Source organism: Chiloscyllium plagiosum, unplaced genomic scaffold (assembly GCF_037043375.1).
Source record: "Chiloscyllium plagiosum isolate Xiang-an unplaced genomic scaffold, Cpla_swu_hap1 HiC_scaffold_7, whole genome shotgun sequence".
Classification (NCBI taxonomy): domain Eukaryota; kingdom Metazoa; phylum Chordata; class Chondrichthyes; order Orectolobiformes; family Hemiscylliidae; genus Chiloscyllium; species Chiloscyllium plagiosum.
The window spans coordinates 111,554,928-111,577,127 of record NW_028270145.1 but is presented as its reverse complement, the minus strand read 5'-3'; the positions used below and the strand labels follow the sequence as shown (position 1 = coordinate 111,577,127).

The window sequence follows — 22,200 nt, the reverse complement described above, 5'->3', positions numbered from 1 at the left end:
TCCTTCACTGTCGCTGGGTCACAATCCTGGAATTCCCTCCCTCAGGGCATTGGAGTCTACCTACAGCACATGGTTCAATAAGGCAGCTTACCCCACCTTCTTAAGGGGCAACTAGAGACAGGCAATAAATGCTGGCACCCATAAATTATTAAATAAAAATAAACACTTCTGACTTGTGCCTTGTAGATGGTGGACAGACTTTGGGGAGGCAAGTGATGAATTACTCACTGCAGGATTCCAAATCCCTTGTCTGCTCTCATAACCACTGTGTTTATGTTGAGAGTCCAGTTGTGTTTGTGGTCAATGATATTCCCCAGGAGGGGGAATTACAATGCTATGAGGCAGGAACTGTGGAGTATAAATTGGGAACAGGTATTCTCAGGGAAATGCATGGCAGAAATGTGGAGGTTGTTTAGGAAGCATTTGCTGAGAGTGCTGGACAGGTTTGTTCCACTGAGGCAAGGAAGGGATGTAGGGTGAAGGAACCTTGGGTGACAACGAATGTGGAATATCTAGTCAAGAGGAAGAAGGAAGCTTACTTAAGGTTGAGGAGAGGGTTACAAGGTAGCTAGGAAGGAACTGAAGATTGGACTTTGGAGAGCTAGGAGGGAGCATGAAAAAGCTTTAGCAATAGGATTAAGGAAAACCCTAAGGTATTCTACACCTATGTGAGGAACAAGAGAATGGCCAGAGTGAGGGTAGGGCTGCTCAGAGTTAGTGGAGGGAACCTGTGCCTGGAGTTGGAAGAAGTAGGGGAGGTCCTTAATGAATACTTTGCTTCAGTATTCACTACTGAGAGGGACCTTGACGTGTGTGAGGACATTGTGGAACAGGCTGGTATGCTAGAACAGGTTGATGTTAGGAAGGAGAATGTGCTGAAAATTTTGAAAAGCATGAGGATAGATAAATCCCATGGGCCAGACGGGATATACCTGCCGTTATTACAGAAGTGAGGGAAGAGATTGCTGCACCTTTGGCGATGATCTTTGTGTCCTCCCTGTCCATGGGAGTAGTGCCAGATGATTGGAAGGTAGAAAATATTATTCCCTTTGTTCAAGAAAGGGAACAGCGATAAACCTGGGAATTACAGGCTAGTCAGTCTGATGTTGGTGGTGGGCAAATTCTGGAGAGGATTCTGAGAGACAGGATTTATGATTATTTAGATAAGCTTAGTTTGAGTGGAGATAGCATTGTTTTGTGAGGGGCAGGTCATACCTCACAAACCTTACTGAATTCTTTGAAGATGTGACAAAACATGTTGATGAAGGTAGAGCAGTGGATATGGTGTATATGGATTTTAGCAAGGTGTTTGATAAGGTTCCCCATAGTAGGTTCATTCAGAAAGTAAGGAGGCATGGGATACAGGGAAACCTGGCTGTCTGGACACAGAATTGGCTAGGCCATAGAAGACAGAGGGTGGTTGTAGATGGAAAGTATTCAGCCTGGAGCTCGGTGACCAATGGTGTTCTGCAGGGATTGGTTCTGGAACCTCTGATCATTGTGCTGTTTATAAATGTCTTGGATGAGCAAGTGGAATAGTGGGTTAGTAAGTTTGCTGATGACACGAAGGTTGGTGGAGTTGTGGATAGTGTGGAGGGCTGTTGTAGGTTACAATGGGACATTGACAGGATGCAGAGCTGGGCTGAGACGTGTCAAATGGCGTTAAATGTGAAAGAGTGTGAAGTGATTCACTTTGGAAGATCAAATTTGAATGCAGATATAGAACATAGACCATTACAGCGCAGTACAGGCCCTTCGGCACTCAATGTTGCGCCGCCCTGTCATAGCAATCTGAAGCCCATCTAACCTACACTATTCCATGTACGTCCATATACCTGTCCAATGACGACTTAAATGTACTTAAAGTTGGTGAATCTACTACCATTGCAGGCAAAGCATTCCATACCCTTACTACTGTCTGAGTAAAGAAACTACCTCTGACATCTGTCTTATACCTATCTCCCCTCACTTTAAAGTTGTGCTCCCTCGTGTTTGCCGTTCCCATACTTGGAAAAGGTCTCTCCCTGTCCACCCTATCTAACCCTCTGATTATCTTGTATGTCTCTATTAAGTCACCTCTCAATCTTCTTCTCTCTAACGAAAACAGCCTTAAGGCCCTCAGCCTTTCCTCGTAAGACATTCCTTCCATACCAGGCAACATCCTAGTAAATCTCCTCTACACCCTTTCCAAAGCTTCCACATTCTCCTTATAATGCAGTGACCAGAACTGTACACAATACTCCAAGTGCGGCCGTACCAGAGCTTTGTACAGCTGCAGCATAACCTCATGGTTCCGGAACGCGATCCCTCTATTAATAAAGGCCAAAACTCTGTATGCCTTCTTAACAACCCTGTCAATCTGGGTGGCAACTTTTAGTGATCTGTGTACCTGGACACCGAGATCTCTCTGCTCATCTGCACTCCCAAGAATCTTACCAGTAGCCCAGTACTTTGCATTCCGATTACTCCGTCCAAAGTGTATCACCTCACACTTATCCGCATTAAACTCCATTTGCCACTTCTTGGCCCAGCTCTGCATCCTATCTATGTCTCTCTGCAATCTACTACATCCTTAGTCACTATTGCAGGGTTAAAGGCAGGATTTTTGGTAGTGTGGAGGAACAGAGAGATCTTGGGGTCCATGTCCATTGCTCCCTCAAAGGTATCAACCAGGTTGATAGGTTTGTTAAGAAGGCGTATGGTGTGTTGGCTTTCATTAGCAGGGGGATTGAATTTAAGAGCCGCAATGTTATCTGCAGCTCTATAAAGCCCTGGTTAGACCACCCTTGAAATATTGTGTTCAGTTCTGGTCGCCTCATTATAGGAAAGATGTGGAAGCTTTAGAGAGGGTGCAGAGGAGATTTACCAGGATGCTGCCTGGACTGGAGGGTGTGTCTTATGAAGAAAGGTTGAGGGAGCTAGGGCTTTTCTTGTTGGAACGAAGAGGGATGAGAGGTGACTTGATAGAGATGTAAAAGATGTTGAGAGGCATAGATAGAGTGGATAGCCAGAGGCTTTTCCCTAGGGTGGACATGTCTATCACAAGGAGGTATGATTTTAGAGGGAGGTTTAGGGGAGATATCAGAGGTAGGTTCTTTACACAGAGAGTGGTGGGTGTGTGGAATGCACTGCCAGCGAGGGTAGTAGAGTCAAATACATTCCGGGTATTTAAGCAACTCTTGGATTGGCTCATGGATGATAGTAAAATGTAGGGTATGCAGGTTCGTCTGATCTTAGACTAGGATAAAAAGTCAGCACAACATCGAGGGCCGAAGGATCTGTACTGTGCTGTACTGTTCTGTGTTTGACATTCTCTAACGTCATTACCATTTATCAGTCCTAGCCCGGTTATTATCCAGGTTCAGCTCACTCAGCAGTCAGTGGTTCAGTATCCCACCCTGGCTACCTCACTGAAATCAATCTGAGGCAGGAGAGAGAGAGAGAGAGAGAGAGAGAGAGGTTGGGACAATCCAGCTGATGTGAACCACAGAGATCTGTCCGGTGTCAGAGTATCTCCTCCGAGTTAATTTTCCTATTGTGATCATGTGGTGACATTCAAATGAGTTTCCATGTGGCAGAGCGCGCTCAGTTGCTTTCCCTCCTCCACCAGCTCTTTGTCTCCGAGCTGCTGAGGTTGGAAATGATGAAGCAGTCCCTCGGGTGAGTTTCCCCAAATTCTCTCTGCCTCCTTGTAGTTTCATGTTCAGGTCACTGTTTAACAGTTCAGCCTCGCCGCCTGCATTTCTATAGTGCCTGGCCTGGCCAGTGAAGTGCAGTCACCAGTGTGGTGTAAGCAGCAATTTATGTTCAGCAAGCTGCCAGAATGACAAGGTCCTCCATTATTGATTGTTGTGTGCGGCCTATATTTCAGGCCAGTGATCTGTCGTTGGAATCTCAAAGTATTTAGACACAAACGTTCGAACAGCATAAACTAACGAGCAGCCAAATAGGCTGACTACTAAACCCCGAGAGTGCAATCTCGAGTACTTAATCTCCACAGTCTTGTGCTATAATTTGTTGTGTCTAACTTCACTCTTCTCTCACATTTTCCCCGCGCTCTCTTTCCCCTTCGCTCTCTCTCCCCTCACTCTCTCTCTCTTTCCCCATCGTGCTCTCTCTCTCTCTTCCCCCTCACACTCTCTTTCCCCCTCGCTCTCTCTTTTCCCCCTCACTCTCTCTCTCTCTTTTGCCTCTCGCTCCCTCTCTCTTTCCCCTTTGCTCTCTCTCTTTCCCCCTCACTCTCTCTCTCTCTCTCTTTCCTCCTCACTCACTCTCTCTCTCTCTTTTGCCTCTCGCTCCCTCTCTCTTTCCCCTTTGCTCTCTCTCTTTCCCCCTCACTCTCTCTCTCTCTCTCTCTTTCCTCCTCACTCACTCACTCTCTCTCTCTCTTTTGCCTCTCACTCCCTCTCTCTTTCCCCTTCGCTCTCTCTCCCCCTCACACTCTCTCTCCCTCTTTTTCCTCTCACTCCCTCTCTCTTTCCCATTCACTCTCTCTTTCCCCTTCACTCTCTCTCTCTCTCTCTCTCTCTCTCTCCCCCTCACTCACTCGCTTTCTCTCCTCCTTGCTCTCACACTCTCTCTTACTCTGCAACCTCTGGCTCTCCAACTTCCCTCCTCACACTCTCTCTCTCTTTCCCCGGCCATACTGTCTCTCTCATGCCCCCTTGTGTGCTCTCTCTCTTCACCCCTCTATCTCTTTCCCCCCGCTCTCTCTCCCTCCCTCTCTTGCAGACCCCTAACTCTATCCGATGGGATTAAATTGCTGGAATCCTTGGCTCACCAGCTACACCTTGCAACAGTCAGCTTCATCAACATCAGGTAAGTGTCAATACAGTGCGGTGGGAACAGCCAATGTTTAGAGAATGACTTCCCAAATATTATTAGACCACAGCCTACTCCAGCAGAGGAGGGGGGGAAGGATTGACTTTGAAGGGAATCCTTTGAAAAGATATTAAATAAAGCGCAGAGCAGTAAAGGGGTTACAATGTCTGGCATCAGTGGTGGGCAAGTTGTTGGAGGGAATCCTGAGGGACAGGATTCACATTTATTTGGAAAGGACTGATTAGGGGTAGTCTACATGGCTTTGTGCGTGGGAAATCATGTCTTACAAACTTGATTGAGTTTTTTGAAGAAGTAACAAAGAAGATTGATGAGGGCAGAGCAGTAGATGTGATCTATATGGATTTCAGTAAGGCGTTCGACAAGGTTCCCCATGGGAGACTGATTAGCAAGGTTAGATCTCACTGAATACAGGGAGAACTAGCCATTTGAATACAGAACTGGCTCAAAGGTAGAAGACAGAGGGTGGTGGTGGAGGGTTGTTTTTCAGACTGGAGGCCTGTGACCAGTGGAGTGCCACAAGGATTGATGCTGCGTCCAATGCTTTTCGTAATTTATATAAATGTTTTGGATGTGAACATAGGAGATATAGTTAGTAAGTTTGCAGTTGACACCAAAATTGGAGGTGTAGTGGACAACGAAGAGGGTTACCTCAGATTACAACAGGATCTTGACCAGATGGGCCAATGGGCCGAGGAGTGGCAGATGGAGTTTAATTCAGATAAATGCGAGGTGCTGCATTTTGGAAAAGCAAATCTTAGCAGGACTTATACACTTAATGGTAAGATCCTAGGGAGTGTTGCTGAACAAAGAGACCTTGGGGTGCAGGTTCATAGCTCCTTGAAAGTGTAGTCGCAGGTAGATAGGATAGTGAAGAAGGCGTTTGGTATGCTTTCCTTTATTGGTCAGAGTATTGAGTACAGGAGTTGGGAGGTCATGTTGTGGCTGTACAGGACATTGGTTAGGCCACTGTTGTAATATTGCTTGCAATTCTGGTCTTCTTACACTATCAGAAGGATGTTGTGAAACTTGAAAGGGTTCAGAAAAGATTTACAAGGATGTTGCCAGGGTTGGAGGATTTGAGCTTTGGGAGAGGTTAAATAGTCTGGGGCTGTTTTCCCTGGAGGGTCGGAGGCTGAGAGGTGACATTGTAGAGGTTTATAAAATCATGAGGAGCATGGATAGGATAAACAGGCAAAGTATTTTCCCTGGGGTGGGGAACTAGAGGGCATAGGTTAAGGGTGAGAGGGGAAAAATTTAAAAGGGACCTAAAGGGCAACTTTTTCACGCAGAGGGTAGTGCATATATGGAATGAGCTGCCAAAGGAAGTGGTGGAGGCTGGTACAATTGCAACATTTAAAAGGCAAATGGATGGGTATATGAATAGGAAGGGTTTGGAGGGATATGAGCCAAGTGCTGGCAAATGATTGAATGGCAGGTAAAAACAAGGACTGCAGATGCTGGAAACCAGATTCTAGATTAGAGTGGTGCTGGAAAAGCACAGCAGGTCAGGCAGCATCCGAGGAGCAGGAAAATCGACGTTTCGGGCAAAAGCCCTTCATCAGGATTGAATGGCAAAGCAGACTCAATGGGCTGAATGGCCTAATTTCTGCTCCCACATCTTCTGGCCTGATAAAATGGGACTAGATTAGTTTGGGATATCTGGTCGGCATGGACGGGTTGGGGGGGGAAGGGTCTGTACTGCACATCTCTATGACTCTATAGTTCCATGTGGCGAGGTTGTAAGAGGTCATTGACAGGGCAGGGCAGGTTGGAATTGCAGTCAGTAAAGTGTAGAGCATGCTGGGATTTATTAACCTGGGGCATAAAGGACAAGAACAAACAGTTTATTTTGAGCTCGTATCAAACACTGGAAGCATTGGCCGCAGTTCTGAGCAGTGCACTGTGGGGGAAGGATGTGAACACATCGAGCAGACAGTAAAGGAGTTTTACAACAAAGGTTCCAAGAATAAGAAACTTCAGTCACTTGGATAGAATGGGGGCCAGGCCACTCCAGAGAGATGTTTGGAAGCACATCTACCCCCCCGAAGGGTGGGAGAGACTTGGAACACTCTTCTCCGAACAGCAGTGCATGCTGGGTCAGTTGTTCATTTTAAATCTGAGATAGTTTATTTGTGTTCAGCAGAAGTGTGAAGGAATGTGGACCGGTAATGGAGGAAGGCCATGGATCAGCCCTGATCTCACTGAATGGTGGATCAGGCTCAAGGTTGGAGAGGTTTGAAGAGGCTTTCCTCAGAGGTTAAAAGAAGATTTGTTCTGGGTATTCAAAATCAGGAGGCGTCTAGATATAGTCTAGAGGTAATATCTGCTCCCGTTGGTGGAAGGATTGAGAACCAGAGGACACCGGTTTAAAAGGTGGTTAGAAAATGAGTCAATGGAGACATGAGAGTAGACCTTTCCCTGCAGCTGATAGTGAGGATGTGGAATGCGCTAAACACTGTGTGGTGGAGGCAGGTCCAAAAGTGGCTTTCAAATGAGACTTGGGTCAATCAGACGGAATCCTGAGATGGCAGCACTGATGTATGAGGGGAGACTGGGTCAGTTAGGACTATATTCACAGGGGTTATCTAAAAGATGAGGTGGTGGAGGGTGTGTGGAACAGGTGTTAGAACCTATAAGATTCTAACAGAACTAGACAAGTCAAATGTAGGAAGGATGTTCTCAATAACCAGGGAGTCCAGAACCAGTCCAATGGCACAGTGTAAGGATACAGGGTAGGCCATTACGGACTGACCTGAGGAGAAATGTCTTCACCCAGAGAATGGGGCGTCGGTGGAAAACCGTTAAAGCCAAACTATTGGATGTTTTTAAAAAGGAGTTAGATGTAGTTCTTGGGGCTAAAGGATGTGCAGTTACAATGCCAAAACACACAAGGCTGTGGGTCAAGTGTTGGAAAATGGGATCAGAATTGTAAGGTGGTTATTGTTGACAGGCACAGAAGAGATGGGCCGAAGGGCATTAGTCTGTGCTGTATATCCCTATGACTCTGATACAAAAGGGACCGAAGGGTGTGGGGAGAATGTGGAAACAGAGTACGAGTTGGATGTTCAGCCATGATCATATTGAATAGCAGAGGGTTCGATAGCCTCCTTCTGCATGTTTTCTCTGTAGTTCTGGTTGGTGGTTCCCTTTACTGTGCTCTGGGTGACCTGGTATGGTGCGTTAAACACTCTTCACTGTATTTTGTTTTGAAAAAAAAATACAAGTGGCAATAAAATTGCAGGCACTCAGTTGAATTATTTCTTCAGAGCAGCAGGTCAGGCAGCATCCAGGGAACAGGAGAATCGACGTTTCGGGCATAAGCCCTTCAGGAAGGGCTTATGCCCGAAACGTCGATTCTCCTGTTCCCTGGATGCTGCCTGACCTGCTGCGCTTTTCCAGCAACACATTTCCAGCTCTGATCTCCAGCATCTGCAGACCTCACTTTCTCCTTATTCCTTCAGAGGCCCAGCAACAAAATGCAGGGTGAAATGGCCTCATTTTCTGCTCTTTCAGTTCTATTTTGGGGAAAAGGGAACTGGTGATTTTATTATTAGGAATAATGGAATAACTACTGAGACTGGATGAAATGTTATAATGCTGAAACTCAACAATAGGGGGCAGACATTACCACGGAACCCAGTATGAAAATGCACAAAAACATTAAACAGAAAGTTTCTCTCCCAGTTATTGTAAAGATTTTCTTTAGTCACTGAGTGGGATTCAGTCTATTGCAGTCTCTGTAAATGGAGGTGATTTTGTGAGTCATTAGCTTTGCCAGTGAAGGTTATCTTCAGATAAAAGGGGTGACCATTCAACCCTTCAGGGTATTGGCTTTCCCTCAACTCCTCTCCCCTTTTTGCATAAGGTGCGACAGGAATTCGGGACAGCACAGGACACTTAGCCCCTCCAGCCTGCTGCTATACCAGAGAACTGCAGAAGAAGGGGGTCACCATTCAGCCCATCAAGTCAATGCTAGCTCTTTGCATAGCCCTGCAATCCCCACCCTTTTTAGAGTCATAGACACATACAGCACGGAAACAGACCCTTCAGTCCGACTCATCCATGCCGACCAGATATCCCAACCCAATCAAGTCCCATTTGCTAGCACTTGGCCCATATCCCTCTAATCTCTTCCTATTCATATACCCACCCAGATGCTTTTTAAATGCTGTAATTGTACCAGCCTCCGCCACTTCCTCTGGCAGCTCATTTGAAATGTCCCTTCACCACAGTCTCCGTTTCCTGGTTCCAGAATCTGACCACTTACTGGGTGTACAGTGAAACCCTTTTCCTTCAGTTGCCTCTAGTTCCCTGCCACTAAATCTGAGCACAACACTCAATTATTCAGCTTCTCTTTATTCATTTAATCTAAACACCTCATAATCAAAGCAGATACTTAAAGCCCAGGTCAAAGCAGCCCCCACTTGATTGGCACCTCACTCACAAACATTCACTCCCCCACCACCAATGCTCAGTAGCTGCATAGTGTACTATCTACAAGATGTTCTTCACCAAAGACCCTCAGGCAAAACTTTCCAAACCCACGACCACTTCCATCTAGAAGGACAAGGGAACATCACCCGCCACATATTCCCCTCAAGCCTCTTAGCATCTTGACTTGGAAATATGTCACTGTTCCTTCAGTGTCGCTGAGTCAAAATCCTGGAATTCCCTGCCTAAGGCCATGACTGATCATATTGACTGGTGGAGAGCATGGTGACGGGCCGAATGGACTATTCGTAAGGGAGGGAATTCCAGGATTTTGACCCAGCGACACTGAAGGAACAGCGATATATTTCCAAGTCAGGATGGTGAGTGGCTTGGAGGGGAACTTGCAGGGGGTGGTGTTCCCATGTATCTGCTGCCCTGGTCCTTCTAGATGGAAGTGGCCATGGGTTTGGAAGAAAAATAGCAATTGCTGGAAAAGCTCAGCAGGTCTGGCAGCATCTGTGGAGAGAAATCAGAGTTAACGTTTCGGGTTGCGTGACCCTTCCTCAGAACTGGAAGGTGCTGTCTAAGAATCCTTGGTGAATATCTGCAGTGCGTCTTGTAGATGGTACACACTGCTGCTCCTGAGCGTCGGCGGTGGAGTGAGTGGATGTTTGTGGATGTGGCGCCGATCAAGCGGCTGGATGGTGTCCAGCTTCTTGAGCGTTCTTGGAGCTGCAGCCGTCCAGGCAAGTTCCTCCGTCGGTCACACTGCTATCCCAGACAGATGCTCCCTCCCCTGGACCTGCCAACCCTCCTCCTCAACAGAAGACTCAGGCCACCCAACAAGGCACTGAGGCAAGTGGGCACAGGCAACAGCGCATCCAGCAGATACCCCCTCCGTCCTCCCGAGTGGATGCCAATGGCTACCTTTTCAAAGACAGACCCAGCCACGTTCTCATTGGTTATCTTGAGCAATGTTTATGCCTGAACCAACAATTGGTGAACATTCAGGATCACTCAGTTTCTTATTTTTTCTTGTTTGTCGCAGGATCCAGGGACAGAAAGGAAGTCTGAGGCCCAAACATTGAATGCTTTCAAAAGGAATCTGATATAGTTCGCAGGGATAGAGGGATCAAAGGGTATGGGGGAGAAACTGGGAACAGGGGACTGAGATGTTCAGCCATGAGATAAATTCTTGATCGGTCGGGGAATCGAGGGTTACGGGAAAAGGGCAGTAAAGTGGATGAGAGCAACATTGGAGCAGCCGTCGTCCTATTGAATGGCGGAACAGGTTCGAGGGGCCGAATAGCCTATTCCTGTTCCTATTTTTGACGCTTCTATCTTGCTGTGCACTGATTGGCTCCTCCACTGCAACAGTTCATAGGCTGCTTCAGCAGGCCATTGGCGGTAAAGTGCTTTGAGACGTTGTGTCGTGGGAGGTGCGATATAAATGTAATTCTTTCTGTTTCAGCGTCATTGGACCAGCATTAACCTTCCGACTGCGACACAATGATCAAAATCTGACCATCGATGAGGTTGCTGATAAAGCCAGTGAGTACAGAGCCTTCGCCCACCTACAGTGTACCCCTAATTATAGGATCGGGGGGAGTGTGGTGGCGGGAAGGGGATGAGGGAGGGTCAAGGGGAGGTCATCACTCGATCATTCAGCCACTGTGACCAATAGCAGGACTCTGATCTAATTGGAGATGGCTGCTTATGACATACATCGAGACAATTCTCCAATGAAAAGCCCCAGAGTGTACTTACAGTGAGCTCAAGGAAACTTACACCTCGTTCCCACTTCCCTCTTCATATCCCACGCTTCCTTACCCCTCCCTTAACCCCACTACTCCTCCTTCTGTCACAGTCTACCCATCTCCCTGTCTCGTTCTCACCCTCCACCCATCTCCCTGTCTCATTCTCATCCTCCACCCATCTCCCTGTCTCGTTCTCACCCTCCACCCATCTCCCTGTCTCGTTCTCACCCTCCACCCATCTCCCTGTCTCGTTCTCACCCTCCACCCATCTCCCTGTCTCATTCTCACCCTCCACCCATCTCCCTGTCTCATTCTCACCCTCCACCCATCTCCCTGTCTCGTTCTCACCCTCCACCCATCTCCCTGTCTCATTCTCACCCTCCACCCATCTCCCTGTCTCATTCTCACCCTCCACCCATCTCCCTGTCTCGTTCTCGCTCTCCACCCATCTCCCTGTCTCATTCTCACCCTCCACCCATCTCCCTGTCTCGTTCTCACCCTCCACCCATCTCCCTGTCTCGTTCTCACCCTCCACCCATCTCCCTGTCTCGTTCTCGCTCTCCACCCATCTCCCTGTCTCATTCTCACCCTCCACCCATCTCCCTGTCTCGTTCTCACCCTCCACCCATCTCCCTGTCTCGTTCTCACCCTCCACCCATCTCCCTGTCTCGTTCTCGCTCTCCACACATCTCCCTGTCTCGTTCTCACCCTCCACCCATCTCCCTGTCTCGTTCTCATCCTCCACCCATCTCCCTGTCTCGTTCTCGCCCTCCACCCATCTCCCTGTCTCATTCTCACCCTCCACCCATCTCCCTGTCTCGTTCTCACCCTCTACCCATCTCTCTGTCTAGTTCTCGCCCTCTAACCATCTCCCTGTCTCAGAGGGTCAGTGCTGAGGGAGTGCCGCACTGTCAGAGGGTCAGTGCTGAGGGAGTGCTGCACTGTCGGAGGGTCAGTGCAGAGGGAGTGCCGCACTGTCGGAGGGTCAGTGCTGAGGGAGTGCCGCACTGTGGGAGGGTCAGTGCTGAGGGAGTGCCGCACTGTGGGAGGGTCAGTGCTGAGGGAGTGCCACACTGTTGGAGGGTCAGTACTGAGAGAGTGCTGCGCTGTCGGAGGGTCAGTACTGAGGGAGTGCCGCACTGTCGGAGGGTCAGTACTGAGGGAGTGCCGTACTGTCGGAGGGTCAGTACTGAGGGAGTGCTGCGCTGTCGGAGGGTCAGTACTGAGGGAGTGCCACACTGTCGGAGGTGCCTTCTTTCAGATGTAACTTCAATCCTCTGCCCTATCCCCCTCAGCTGAGTAAATGGCAGGGGGACCCCTTCCCCTCATTGTGGACTGTAGCTAGCCTCTACCTGACATCCCCCAGCCTGGTCTGCGTCATGTAGTAAAGGGCTGTGTACGCATTACTGCACAGCCCTGACCCTCGGGAAGGACTGAATTCGCCTGAAAGGTGGTGAAAGGCGCTATGTTAATGCAAGTTCCTTCTTTCCTTCCTTGGTAATGACGATGGGGGACAGGGTGGGGGGATGGGGGGAGCCTAGTTTGTATTCAATCTATTTTGAGTGGCAGCAGATTCTCATTAACCATCCCCCCTTCCCACAATCGGGGCCAGCGCTGCGCCATCTCGGAAGATCCTGATTGAAATGAAATGAAGGTTGTGAGCCGGAGTGGGGGTGGGGGTAATTATTCCCCAGGGCTGGGGCACCTCGCTGTCGCTGTCTGATTGAAGGGCAGCTCTCGGTCTGCCTGGGACTGCGGGCAGTGGGGAGGGGAGTCTGCATTCTCTGAGCAAACTCACCCCCCCCCCACTCCTGAATATGGATGTGACCTTCACACTGAATGTGGGTCATGGGCAAGTGTCCCACCCATCAGGCATCCCCACCTCTGTGCACCTGCTCGAGAGAAAAGCACAGATTAATTAAACATCCCCTCGCTAAGGACATGCAACAAAGGGGAGTAGACGGCGGGTGAGGGGGGGGGGGTGGGGTTGCTAAACTGCAGGCGTTAAGGTAGATCCCGGATGGCGATGCTCTTTAGCAGGCGATTACTGTAATCTTGCCCCTTCCCCACCAAACCCCCCACTCACCCTTCACCTCCCGTTCAGTGCCTGATGGTCTGAAAGATAAGGTACTTCTCCGCTGAGTGGGCTTGAACAGTACATACTTTACATTTTAAATTCACTTACTGGACGGGGACATCGCTGGCTGGGCCTGGATTTGTTGCCCATCTCTAATTTTTAAACTTCTCTCTGAGGACGTTAGATTTTCAGAAGGGTTGGTGTCATAGAGTCATAGAGATGTACAGCACGGAAACAGACCCTTCGGTCCATCCCGTCCATGCCGACCAGATATCCCAACCCAATCTAGTCCCACCTGCCAGCACCCGGCCCGTATCCCTCCAAACCCTTCCTATTCATATACCCATCCAAATGCCTCTTAAATGTTGCAATTGTACCAGCCTCCACCACTTCCTCTGGCAGCTCATTCCATACACGTACCACCCTCTGGGTGAAAAAGTTGCCCCTTAGGTCTCTTTTAAATCTTTCCCCTCTCACTCTAAACCTAGGTCCACTAGTTCTGGACTCCCCGACCCCAGGGAAAAGACTTTGTCTATTTACCCTATCCATGCCCCTCATGATTTTATAAACCCCTATAAGGTCACCCCTCAGCCTCCAACACTCCAGGGAAAACAGCCCCAGCTTGTTTAGCTTCTCCCTATAGCTCAAATCCTCCAACCCTAGCAACAGGGGGCTGCAGAGGCTTTTGACAGGGTGGCAGCTAAATAAGAAAATAGCTCATGGGGTGTTAGGGGCAAGGGACTGGCATGGATAGAGGATTGGCTGACTGGCAGAAGGCAGAGAGTGGGGATAAAGGGGTCTTTTTCAGGATGGCAGCCTATGACGAATGAAGTTCCACAGGGGTCGGTGTTGAGACTATTCACACAAGTGGCACAGTTAGCACTGCTGCCTCACAGCGCCAGGGACCCAGGTTCGATTCCAGCCTCTCTGTGTGGAGTTTGCACATTCTCCCTGTGTCTACGTGGGTTTCCTCCCACAGTCCAAAGATGTGCAGGTCTGGTGAATTGGCCATGATAAATTGCCTGTAGTGTTAGCTGCATTAGTCAGAGGGAAATGGGTCTGGATGGGTTACTCTTGGGAGGGTCGGTGTGGACTGGTTGGGCCAAAGGGCCTGTTTCTGCACTGTAGGGAATCTAATCTAAAAAAAAATTATACATTAACCATTTAGACGAAGGAACTGAGGGCATTGTTGCTAGATTTGTAGATGATCCAAAGGTAGGTGGAGGAGCAGATAGTGTTGAGGAAGCGGGGAGGCTGCAAAAGGACTTTGACAGACGAGGAGAGTGAGCAAAGTGGCAGAGAGAATACAGTGTGGGAAAGTATGAGGTTACCTACTTTGGTAGGAAGAGTAGAGACAGACTTATTTCTAAATGGGGAAAGGCTTTGGAAATCTGAAGCACAAAGGGACTTGGGAGTCCTAGGTCAGAATTCTCTTCAGGTTAACATGCAGGTTCAGCTGGTAATTAGGAAGGCAAATGAAATGTTAATACTCATTTCAAGAGGACTAGAATACAAAAGCGGAGGTGTAATGCTGAGGCTGTATAAGGCTCTGGTCAGACTGCATTTGGAATACTGTGAGCAGTTTTGTTCCCTGTGTCTAAGGAAGCCTGTGCTGGCCTGGGAGGGGGATCCAGAGGAGGTTTTACAAGAATGACCCCGGGCAGGAGGGGCTTGTTGTATGAGGAGTGGTTGAGGACGCTGGGTCTGTACTCGATGGAGGTTAGAAGGATGAGGGAGGTCTGATTGAAGCTTACAGAATACTCAGAGGCCTGGATAGAGTGGATATGGGGGAGATGTTTCCATTGGTAGGAGGGACATGGACTCAAGGGCACAGCCTCAGAGTGAAGGGACAACCCTTTAGAACTGAGATAAGGAGGAATTTTTTCAACCAGAGAGTGGGGAATGTGGGGAACTCACTGCTGCAGAGGGCTGTGGAGGCCAAGTCACGGAGCGTATTTAACACAGAGGCAGGAGAATGGGGGTTGAGAAACATCTCAGTCACGATCCAATGATGGAGCAGACTGGATGGGCTGAAAGAACTTGTTCTTACATCTTATAGTCACTGACTGGGCCTGTCCCTAGTTGCCGCTTGAAACTGTGGGGGTGAGCTGTCTTCTTGAACCGCTGCAGTCCATGTACTAAAGGGAGACCCACAATGACCTTAGGGAGGGAATTCCAGGATTTAACCCAGTGACAGTGAAGGAACGATGATATATTTCTAGGTCAGAATTTGGAGGAGATCTTGTAGGGAGTGGTGTTCCCATATACCTGCTGCTCTTGTCCTTCTAGATAGAAGTGACTGTGGGTTTCGAAGGTGCTGTCTGAGGATCTTGGTGAATGTCAGTGGTGGAGGGAGTGGATGTTTGTGGATATGGTGCCAATCAAGCGGCTGCTTTATCCTGGATGGTGTTGAGCTTCTTGAGTGTTGTTGGAGCCGCACCCATCCAGGCAAGTGGGGAGTATTCCATCACACTCCTGACTTGTGCCCTGTAGATGGTGGACAGACTTTGGGAAGTGAGGAGATGAGTTACTCACCACAATGTTCCTAGCCTCTGACCTGCCGCTGTGTTTATGTGGTGAGTCCAGTTGAGTTTCTGGTCAATGATAATCCTCAAGATGTTGATAGTGGGGTAATAGTGACCTTTGAATGTCAAGGGGCAGTAGTTAGGTTGTCTTTTATTTAAGATGATTATTGCCTGGCACTTGTGTGGCATGAATGTTATTTGACACTTGTCAGCCCAACCCTGGACACCGTCCAGATCTTGTTTCGTTTGAACATGAACTGCTTCAGTATCTGAGGAGTCGCGAATGGTGCTGCACATTGTGCAATCATCGGTGAACATGCCCACGTCTGACCTTATGAAGGCGGGAAGGTCATTCATGAAGCAGCTAAAGATGGTTGGGAGCAGGATATTGAAACTGCCGACCCCAGTAACTGAATGAGTGATTATTACTTTAGGTGATCACCCTTCAATAGAATTTTGTCTGTGGTCAGAAGTGAAAGAAACGGGAAATGCTGGGTGTGGTCCCAGCGAGGCCCTCTGTAGCCATCAGAGCTGCACAGGCCAAACCCAACCCCTAATGCTATTCATAGATTCCGCACCCCACCACTGCATTTGCCTTTCGTCACATCCATGATGTCGGACTGTGACAGAGCTCGAGTTTGCACCCTGACCCTGACCCTAAACCTAACCTAACCCTGACCCTAAACCCAACTCTAACCCTGATTCTGATCCTCAACCTAACCCTAAGCCTAACCCTGACCCTGACCTTAACCCTAACCCTGACCCTGACCTTAACCCTGACCCTAACCCTAACTCTGATCCTCAACCTAATGCTAACCCTGACCCTAACCCTGGTCCTAAACTTAAACCTAACCCTAACCCAAACCCTGACCCTAAACTTAATGCTAACCCTAACCCTGACCCAACCCTGATCCTAAACTTAACCCTGACCCTAACCCTCACTTTGATCCTCAACATAACGCTAACCCCGATCCTAAACTTAACCCTAACCCAACCCAAACCCTGACCCTAAACTTAATGCTGACCCTGACCCTGACCCTAACCCTAATCCTGACCCAACCCTGATCCTAAACTTAACCCTGACCCTAACCCTCACTCTGATCCTCAACATAATGCTAACCCTGATCCTAAACTTAACCCTAACCCAACGCAAACTCTGACCCTAAATGTAATGCTAACCCTGACCATAAACTTAATGCTAACCCTGACCCTGACCCTAACCCTAATCCTGACCCAACCCTGATCCTAAACTTAACCCTGACCCTAACCCTCACTCTGATCCTCAACATAATGCTAACCCTGATCCTAAACTTAACCCTAACCCAACCCAAACTCTGACCCTAAATGTAATGCTAACCCTGACCATAAACTTAATGCTAACCCTGACCCTGACCCTAACCCTAATCCTGACCCAACCCTGATCCTAAACTTAACCCTGACCCTAACCCTGACCCTGACCCTGACCCTAAACTTAACCCTGACCCTGACCCTAAGCCTGATCCTAAACTTAACCCTGACCCTGACTCTGACCCTAAGCCTGATCCTAAACTTAACCCTAACACTGACCCTGACCCTGACCCTAACCCTAACCCTGCGATGATCCTGTTAAACACAACCTAGTCCTTTCCAGACTGGAGTCAGGCCATTCGGCCCTTGTACACTCAGCTGATGTTTATGCTTCACGTGAGCCTCTCGCTCCCCTTCTTCACCTCACCCTTTTGACCTGTCGTTTTACTCCTTTCTCTTTCGTCTCTGTCTATCCAGTGCTCCCTTAAATTACGTATCACCTCGTCCCTCCCCTTGGTCACACATTCCCACCGCTCTCATGGTCTACTCCTATTAATTCTAAAGATCCAACGTGGGAATGTCTGCTTATATTGTATATTGTTCCGACTTGTGTACAAAGACAGACTTACTGGGGAATGGAACCCATTTCTAATCTGGGAACTCAGCGGAGGATCATGAGGGGGCTGTTATCAGAATTGTCCAATAAGGAGCGATTGGTTCAACTGAGCTTGCATTCGTTAGCAACAATCCTGACTGTGATAACAATAACCCCTCTACACCCGAAATGTTGACTTCTCCACCTCCTGATGCCGCTTGGCTTGCTGTGTTCTTCCAGCCTCCTGCCTGTCAACTTTGGATTCCAACATCTGCATTTTTTTTTGTCTCCCACATGTGATTCCAGACTGCCCTCTGGGAAATTAGGGATGGGTAATAAATGCTGGCCTCCTCAGAAATGCCCATCTCCCATGAATGATTTTTAAATAATTGTTGGAAAGAAAGGAAAAAAATTGCAAGAAGTTTTTTGACAGTTATCCCAACAGTGTATGGACTCGAGATATTCATATGACCATACGTGCTAAAGGATGCCTGCCTTGAAGAATGATTCGGAGATGCCAGTGTTGGACTGGGGTGTACAAAGTTAAATATCACACAACACCAGGTTATAGTCCAACAGGTTTAATTGGAAGCACTAGCTTTCGGAGCGACGCTCCTTCATCAGGTGATAGTGATGACCTATCACCTGATGAAGGAGCGTCGCTCCGAAAGCTAGTGCTTCCAATTAAACCTGTTGGACTATAACCTGGTGTTGTGTGATATTTAACTTTGCCTTGAAGAAGTTTTCCTCCTCTTTCTCCTGATGAAGGGCTTATGCCCGAAATGTCGATTTTACTGCTCCTCGGATGCTGCCTGAACTGCTGTGCTCTTCCAGCACCACTAATCCAGAATCTGGTTTCCAGCATCTGCAGTCATTGTTTTTAGCTAATAGTTGCTATGTCCAGCCTGGGTCATTTAACACTGTAATGAGCAATGGTCAAGCACGCTGAAAACATAGAACAAAGAACATAAGTACAGCCAGAAGCTGAAGCCTCAGATTCTGAAAGTATGAGGCTAGACAATAACCTGCCTATCTTCCTTCCCACCTATCCACTCCGCCCTCCTCTCTGACCTATCACCTCCATCCCCACCCCCATTCACCTATTGTACTCTTTGCTACCTTCTCCCCAGTCCCACCCCCTCCCATTTATCTCTCCACACTCCAGGCTCACTGCCTCTATTCCTGATGAAAGGCTTTTGCCCGAAACGTTGATTTTCCTGCTCCTCGGATGCTGCCTGACCTGCTGCGCTTTTCCAGCAGCACTCTAATCTAGGCTCTGATTTCCAGCATCTGCAGTCCCCACTTTTGCCTAACAGCCATTCCTCTCAATAAACGACCCCTATCCTTCCCTGCTGACAGACAGCATGTTGCAGAGTGACGCTACACCACCAGGTCACTATAACTGGATGCAAACAAGATTGGCTCATGTCACCGTGTCCACCAACTCATCATAGATTGATTGTTTCTACGCCTTTAGATATATATGTTAAAGCGAGAAGGTGAAGTTGTCATTTATGGCTTGGATTCCAGACCAGACAACAGTGTATCTTTAAGATAATTACAGGGCATCACAACATGGTGGCATTCCATATATCCACCTCACCTCAGTCACACTCAGCATAGTACGTTCAGTCAGTCATGTTAGACAGTAATTACACATGCAAGTCTGTGATATAGCAATGTGAATAGTTGGTATTGTTTATAAACTGCTGGGTATCTATCTCAACATGAATCTGATCTTTGTGGGATGTGAACATCAATTAGAGCAACATTCCGGTCATATTATACTGGCGCAAACTTGGAAATTGCTGGAGAAACTCAGCAGGTCTGTGGAGAGAAGGCAGAGTTAATACTTCAAGAAGGATCACTGGTCTCAAAACGTTAACTCTGCTTCTGTCTTCCCAGATTCTGCTTTGTCTCCATGGGCCTGCTGAGTTTCTCCAACAATTTCTGATTTTGTTTCAGATTTTCAAATAATTTATTTTCCCCATAAACGCTTGATTCCCTTCCTGATTAAAATTTGTCTGTGTCAGCCCTGAGTATACTTCAGTGACCCAGCCTCGCCAGCCCTCTGTGGTTAACAACTCCACAGATTCACTCCTCTCTGAGAGAAGAAATTCCTCATCTATGTCTGAAACGTTAGAATTAAAGGCCAAAATCCCTTTGCCTTCCCTATTATCCACTGGATTTGGATGGTAGGATTCGTGGATGATGATCCCCGAATCCCTCTGTGTTCCATAGCTTTCTGCAGCCTTTATCCATTTAAATAATATTCCGCTCCTCTATTCTTCCCACCAAAGTGCATATCCTCACGTTTTTCCACATTGTACTCCACCTGCGAGGTTTTTGCTCGCTCACTTAACCTGTCTATAATCTTCAGCAGCGTCTTTGTGTCATCCTCACAACTTGCTTTCCCACCTATTTTGTGTCACCTGCAGACTTGGGCAACAGTACATTCACTTTCTCATCAAAATCATTTACATTTATTGTAGATAATTGTGGCCCCTGCACTAATCCCTAATCCACTAGTTCCAAGTCATCATCCTCTCTTATCCCAGCTCTCCATCTTCTGTTAGTCAGCCAATCCTCTATCCATGTTAGTATGCTACCCTCAAAACAATGGGGTCTTATTAACCCGCCCAACATTAGGTGGCATAGTGGTTAGCACTGCTGCCTCACAGCGCCAGGGTCCCAGGTTCAATTCCAGCCTCTGGCAACCATCTGTGTGGAGTTTGCATATTCTCCCCGTGTCTGCGTGAGTTTCCTCCCACAGTCCAAAGCTGTGCAGGTCAGGTGAATTGGCCATTCTAAATTGTCCATAGTGTTAGGTGCATTAGTCAGGGGTAAATATAGGGAATGGGTCTGGGTGGGTTACTCTTTGGAGGGTCAGTGTGGACTTGTTGGGCCGAAGGGCTTGTTTCCACACTGTAGGAAATCTAACCTAATCTAAACATACGGTACCTTGTCAAATGCTTTTTGGAAATCCAAATATATCAGTTCCACCGGTTTCCTTTCATTAATCATGCTTGTTACCTCCTCAAAGAATTCAATGAAATTTCAAATTAAGGCAAAATACTGCGGATGCTGGAAATCTGAAACCAACACAGTGAATACTAATTAAACTCAGCAGGTCTGGCAGCAGCTGAAGAGAGAGAAACAGAGAGTTAACTTTTTGAGTCTAGGAATTCCCTGGCTGTTCTCTGTTTGGCTTGTCCTATAATAGTAGTGTTGTCCCAGTCGAATTCATGTTGCTTGTCATCTGCGTGTGTGGCTACTAAGGATAGCTGGTCGTGTCGTTTCGTGGCTAGTTGGTGTTCATGGATGCGGATCGTTAGCTGTCTTCCTGTTTGTCCTATGTAGTATTTTGTGCAGTCCTTGCATGGGATTTTGTACTACGAAACGACACAACCAGCTATCCTTAGTAGCCACACACGCAGATGACAAACAACATGAATTCGACTGGGACAACACTACTATTATAGGACAAGCCAAACAGAGAACAGCCAGGGAATTCCTAGAGGCATGGCACTCATCCACAGATTCAATTAATAAGCACATCGACCTGGACCCAATATACCGGCCACTGCAGCGGACAGCTGGAACTGACAACCGGAAGCGGCAGATTCAAACCACTATAAACACCGGAGGAAACATCACAAAAGCGCTTCACAGGAGGCTCCCAAGCACTGAGGATGTCACCTAGACAGGGGACGAAACGTCTGCAACACAAATTCCCAGCTCGGCGAACAGAACCACAACAACGAGCACCCGAGCTACATATCTTCTCACAAACTTTGATTTCCTTCCCTTTCGAATAAGGATATAACATTGGCAGTTTTCAAATCCACTAGGACTTTCCTATAATCTAAGGATTTCTGAAAGATTACTACATGAGGGATATAGATAGGGTGATAGATAATATCGATAATATATAATATAGATAATGGTAGCTGTCCTTTCCCTTGGATGGGGGTTTCAAGAGTCAGTGGCATGTTTTTGAGGTGACAGCAGATTGATTTAAAACAGGTACGAGGGGCAAATTTCTTTACACAGAGGGTGGTTGGCGTGTGGAATGAACTTCCTGAGGAAGTGATGTATGTGGGTACAATTACAATATTTAAGAGATTTTTGGATAAGTGCATGAATAGGAGAAAGTAAGGACTGCGAGTCCGAGGATACTGCCTGACCAGCACCACACTCTCGACTAAGAACATGAACAGGAAAGGTTTGGAGGGTTATGGGCCAGGAGCAGGCAGATGGGATTAGTTTAGTTTGGGATTACGGTCACCATGGACTGGATGGACCAAAGGGTCTGTGTCTGTGCTGTACAACTCTATGACTACAAATGCATCCATTATCTCTGCAGCTCCTTCCTTTTAATATCCTGGGATGCAATCCACCCAGGTCCAGGTTCCTAGCCCTTTTTGTCTAGTGATAGTTATTTCCTGCCCCTCTTTTGCCCCTTGATCACTTAATGCTTCTGGAATATCACTAGTGTCTTGTACCATGCGGACTGATACAACCTATTTCTTAAATACCTCTGCTAGTTTCTTATTGTCCATTATTTTTTCACAGCCTTGCTCTATACAGGGTCTATGGTAACTTCTTTTAAAAAAGAAAATTAGCATCCCTACAGTGTGGGAACAGGCCCTCTAGCCAAGCAAGTCCACAACGACCCTTTGAAGA

At 47.6% G+C, this 22,200-nt stretch overlaps 1 protein-coding gene across 1 annotated transcript in view; it reads left to right on the top strand.

Moving 5' to 3' along the window:
- Window positions 1-22,200, top strand: part of LOC122551951 (receptor-type tyrosine-protein phosphatase-like N) — a 241,737-nt gene that overhangs the window by 94,138 nt on the left and 125,399 nt on the right. Inside the window, exons 10-11 of the mRNA XM_087989355.1 lie at window positions 4,732-4,818; window positions 10,745-10,824. Of these exons, the coding sequence (XP_087845481.1) occupies window positions 4,732-4,818; window positions 10,745-10,824 (167 nt within the window). The remainder of the gene's footprint in view (window positions 1-4,731; window positions 4,819-10,744; window positions 10,825-22,200) is intronic.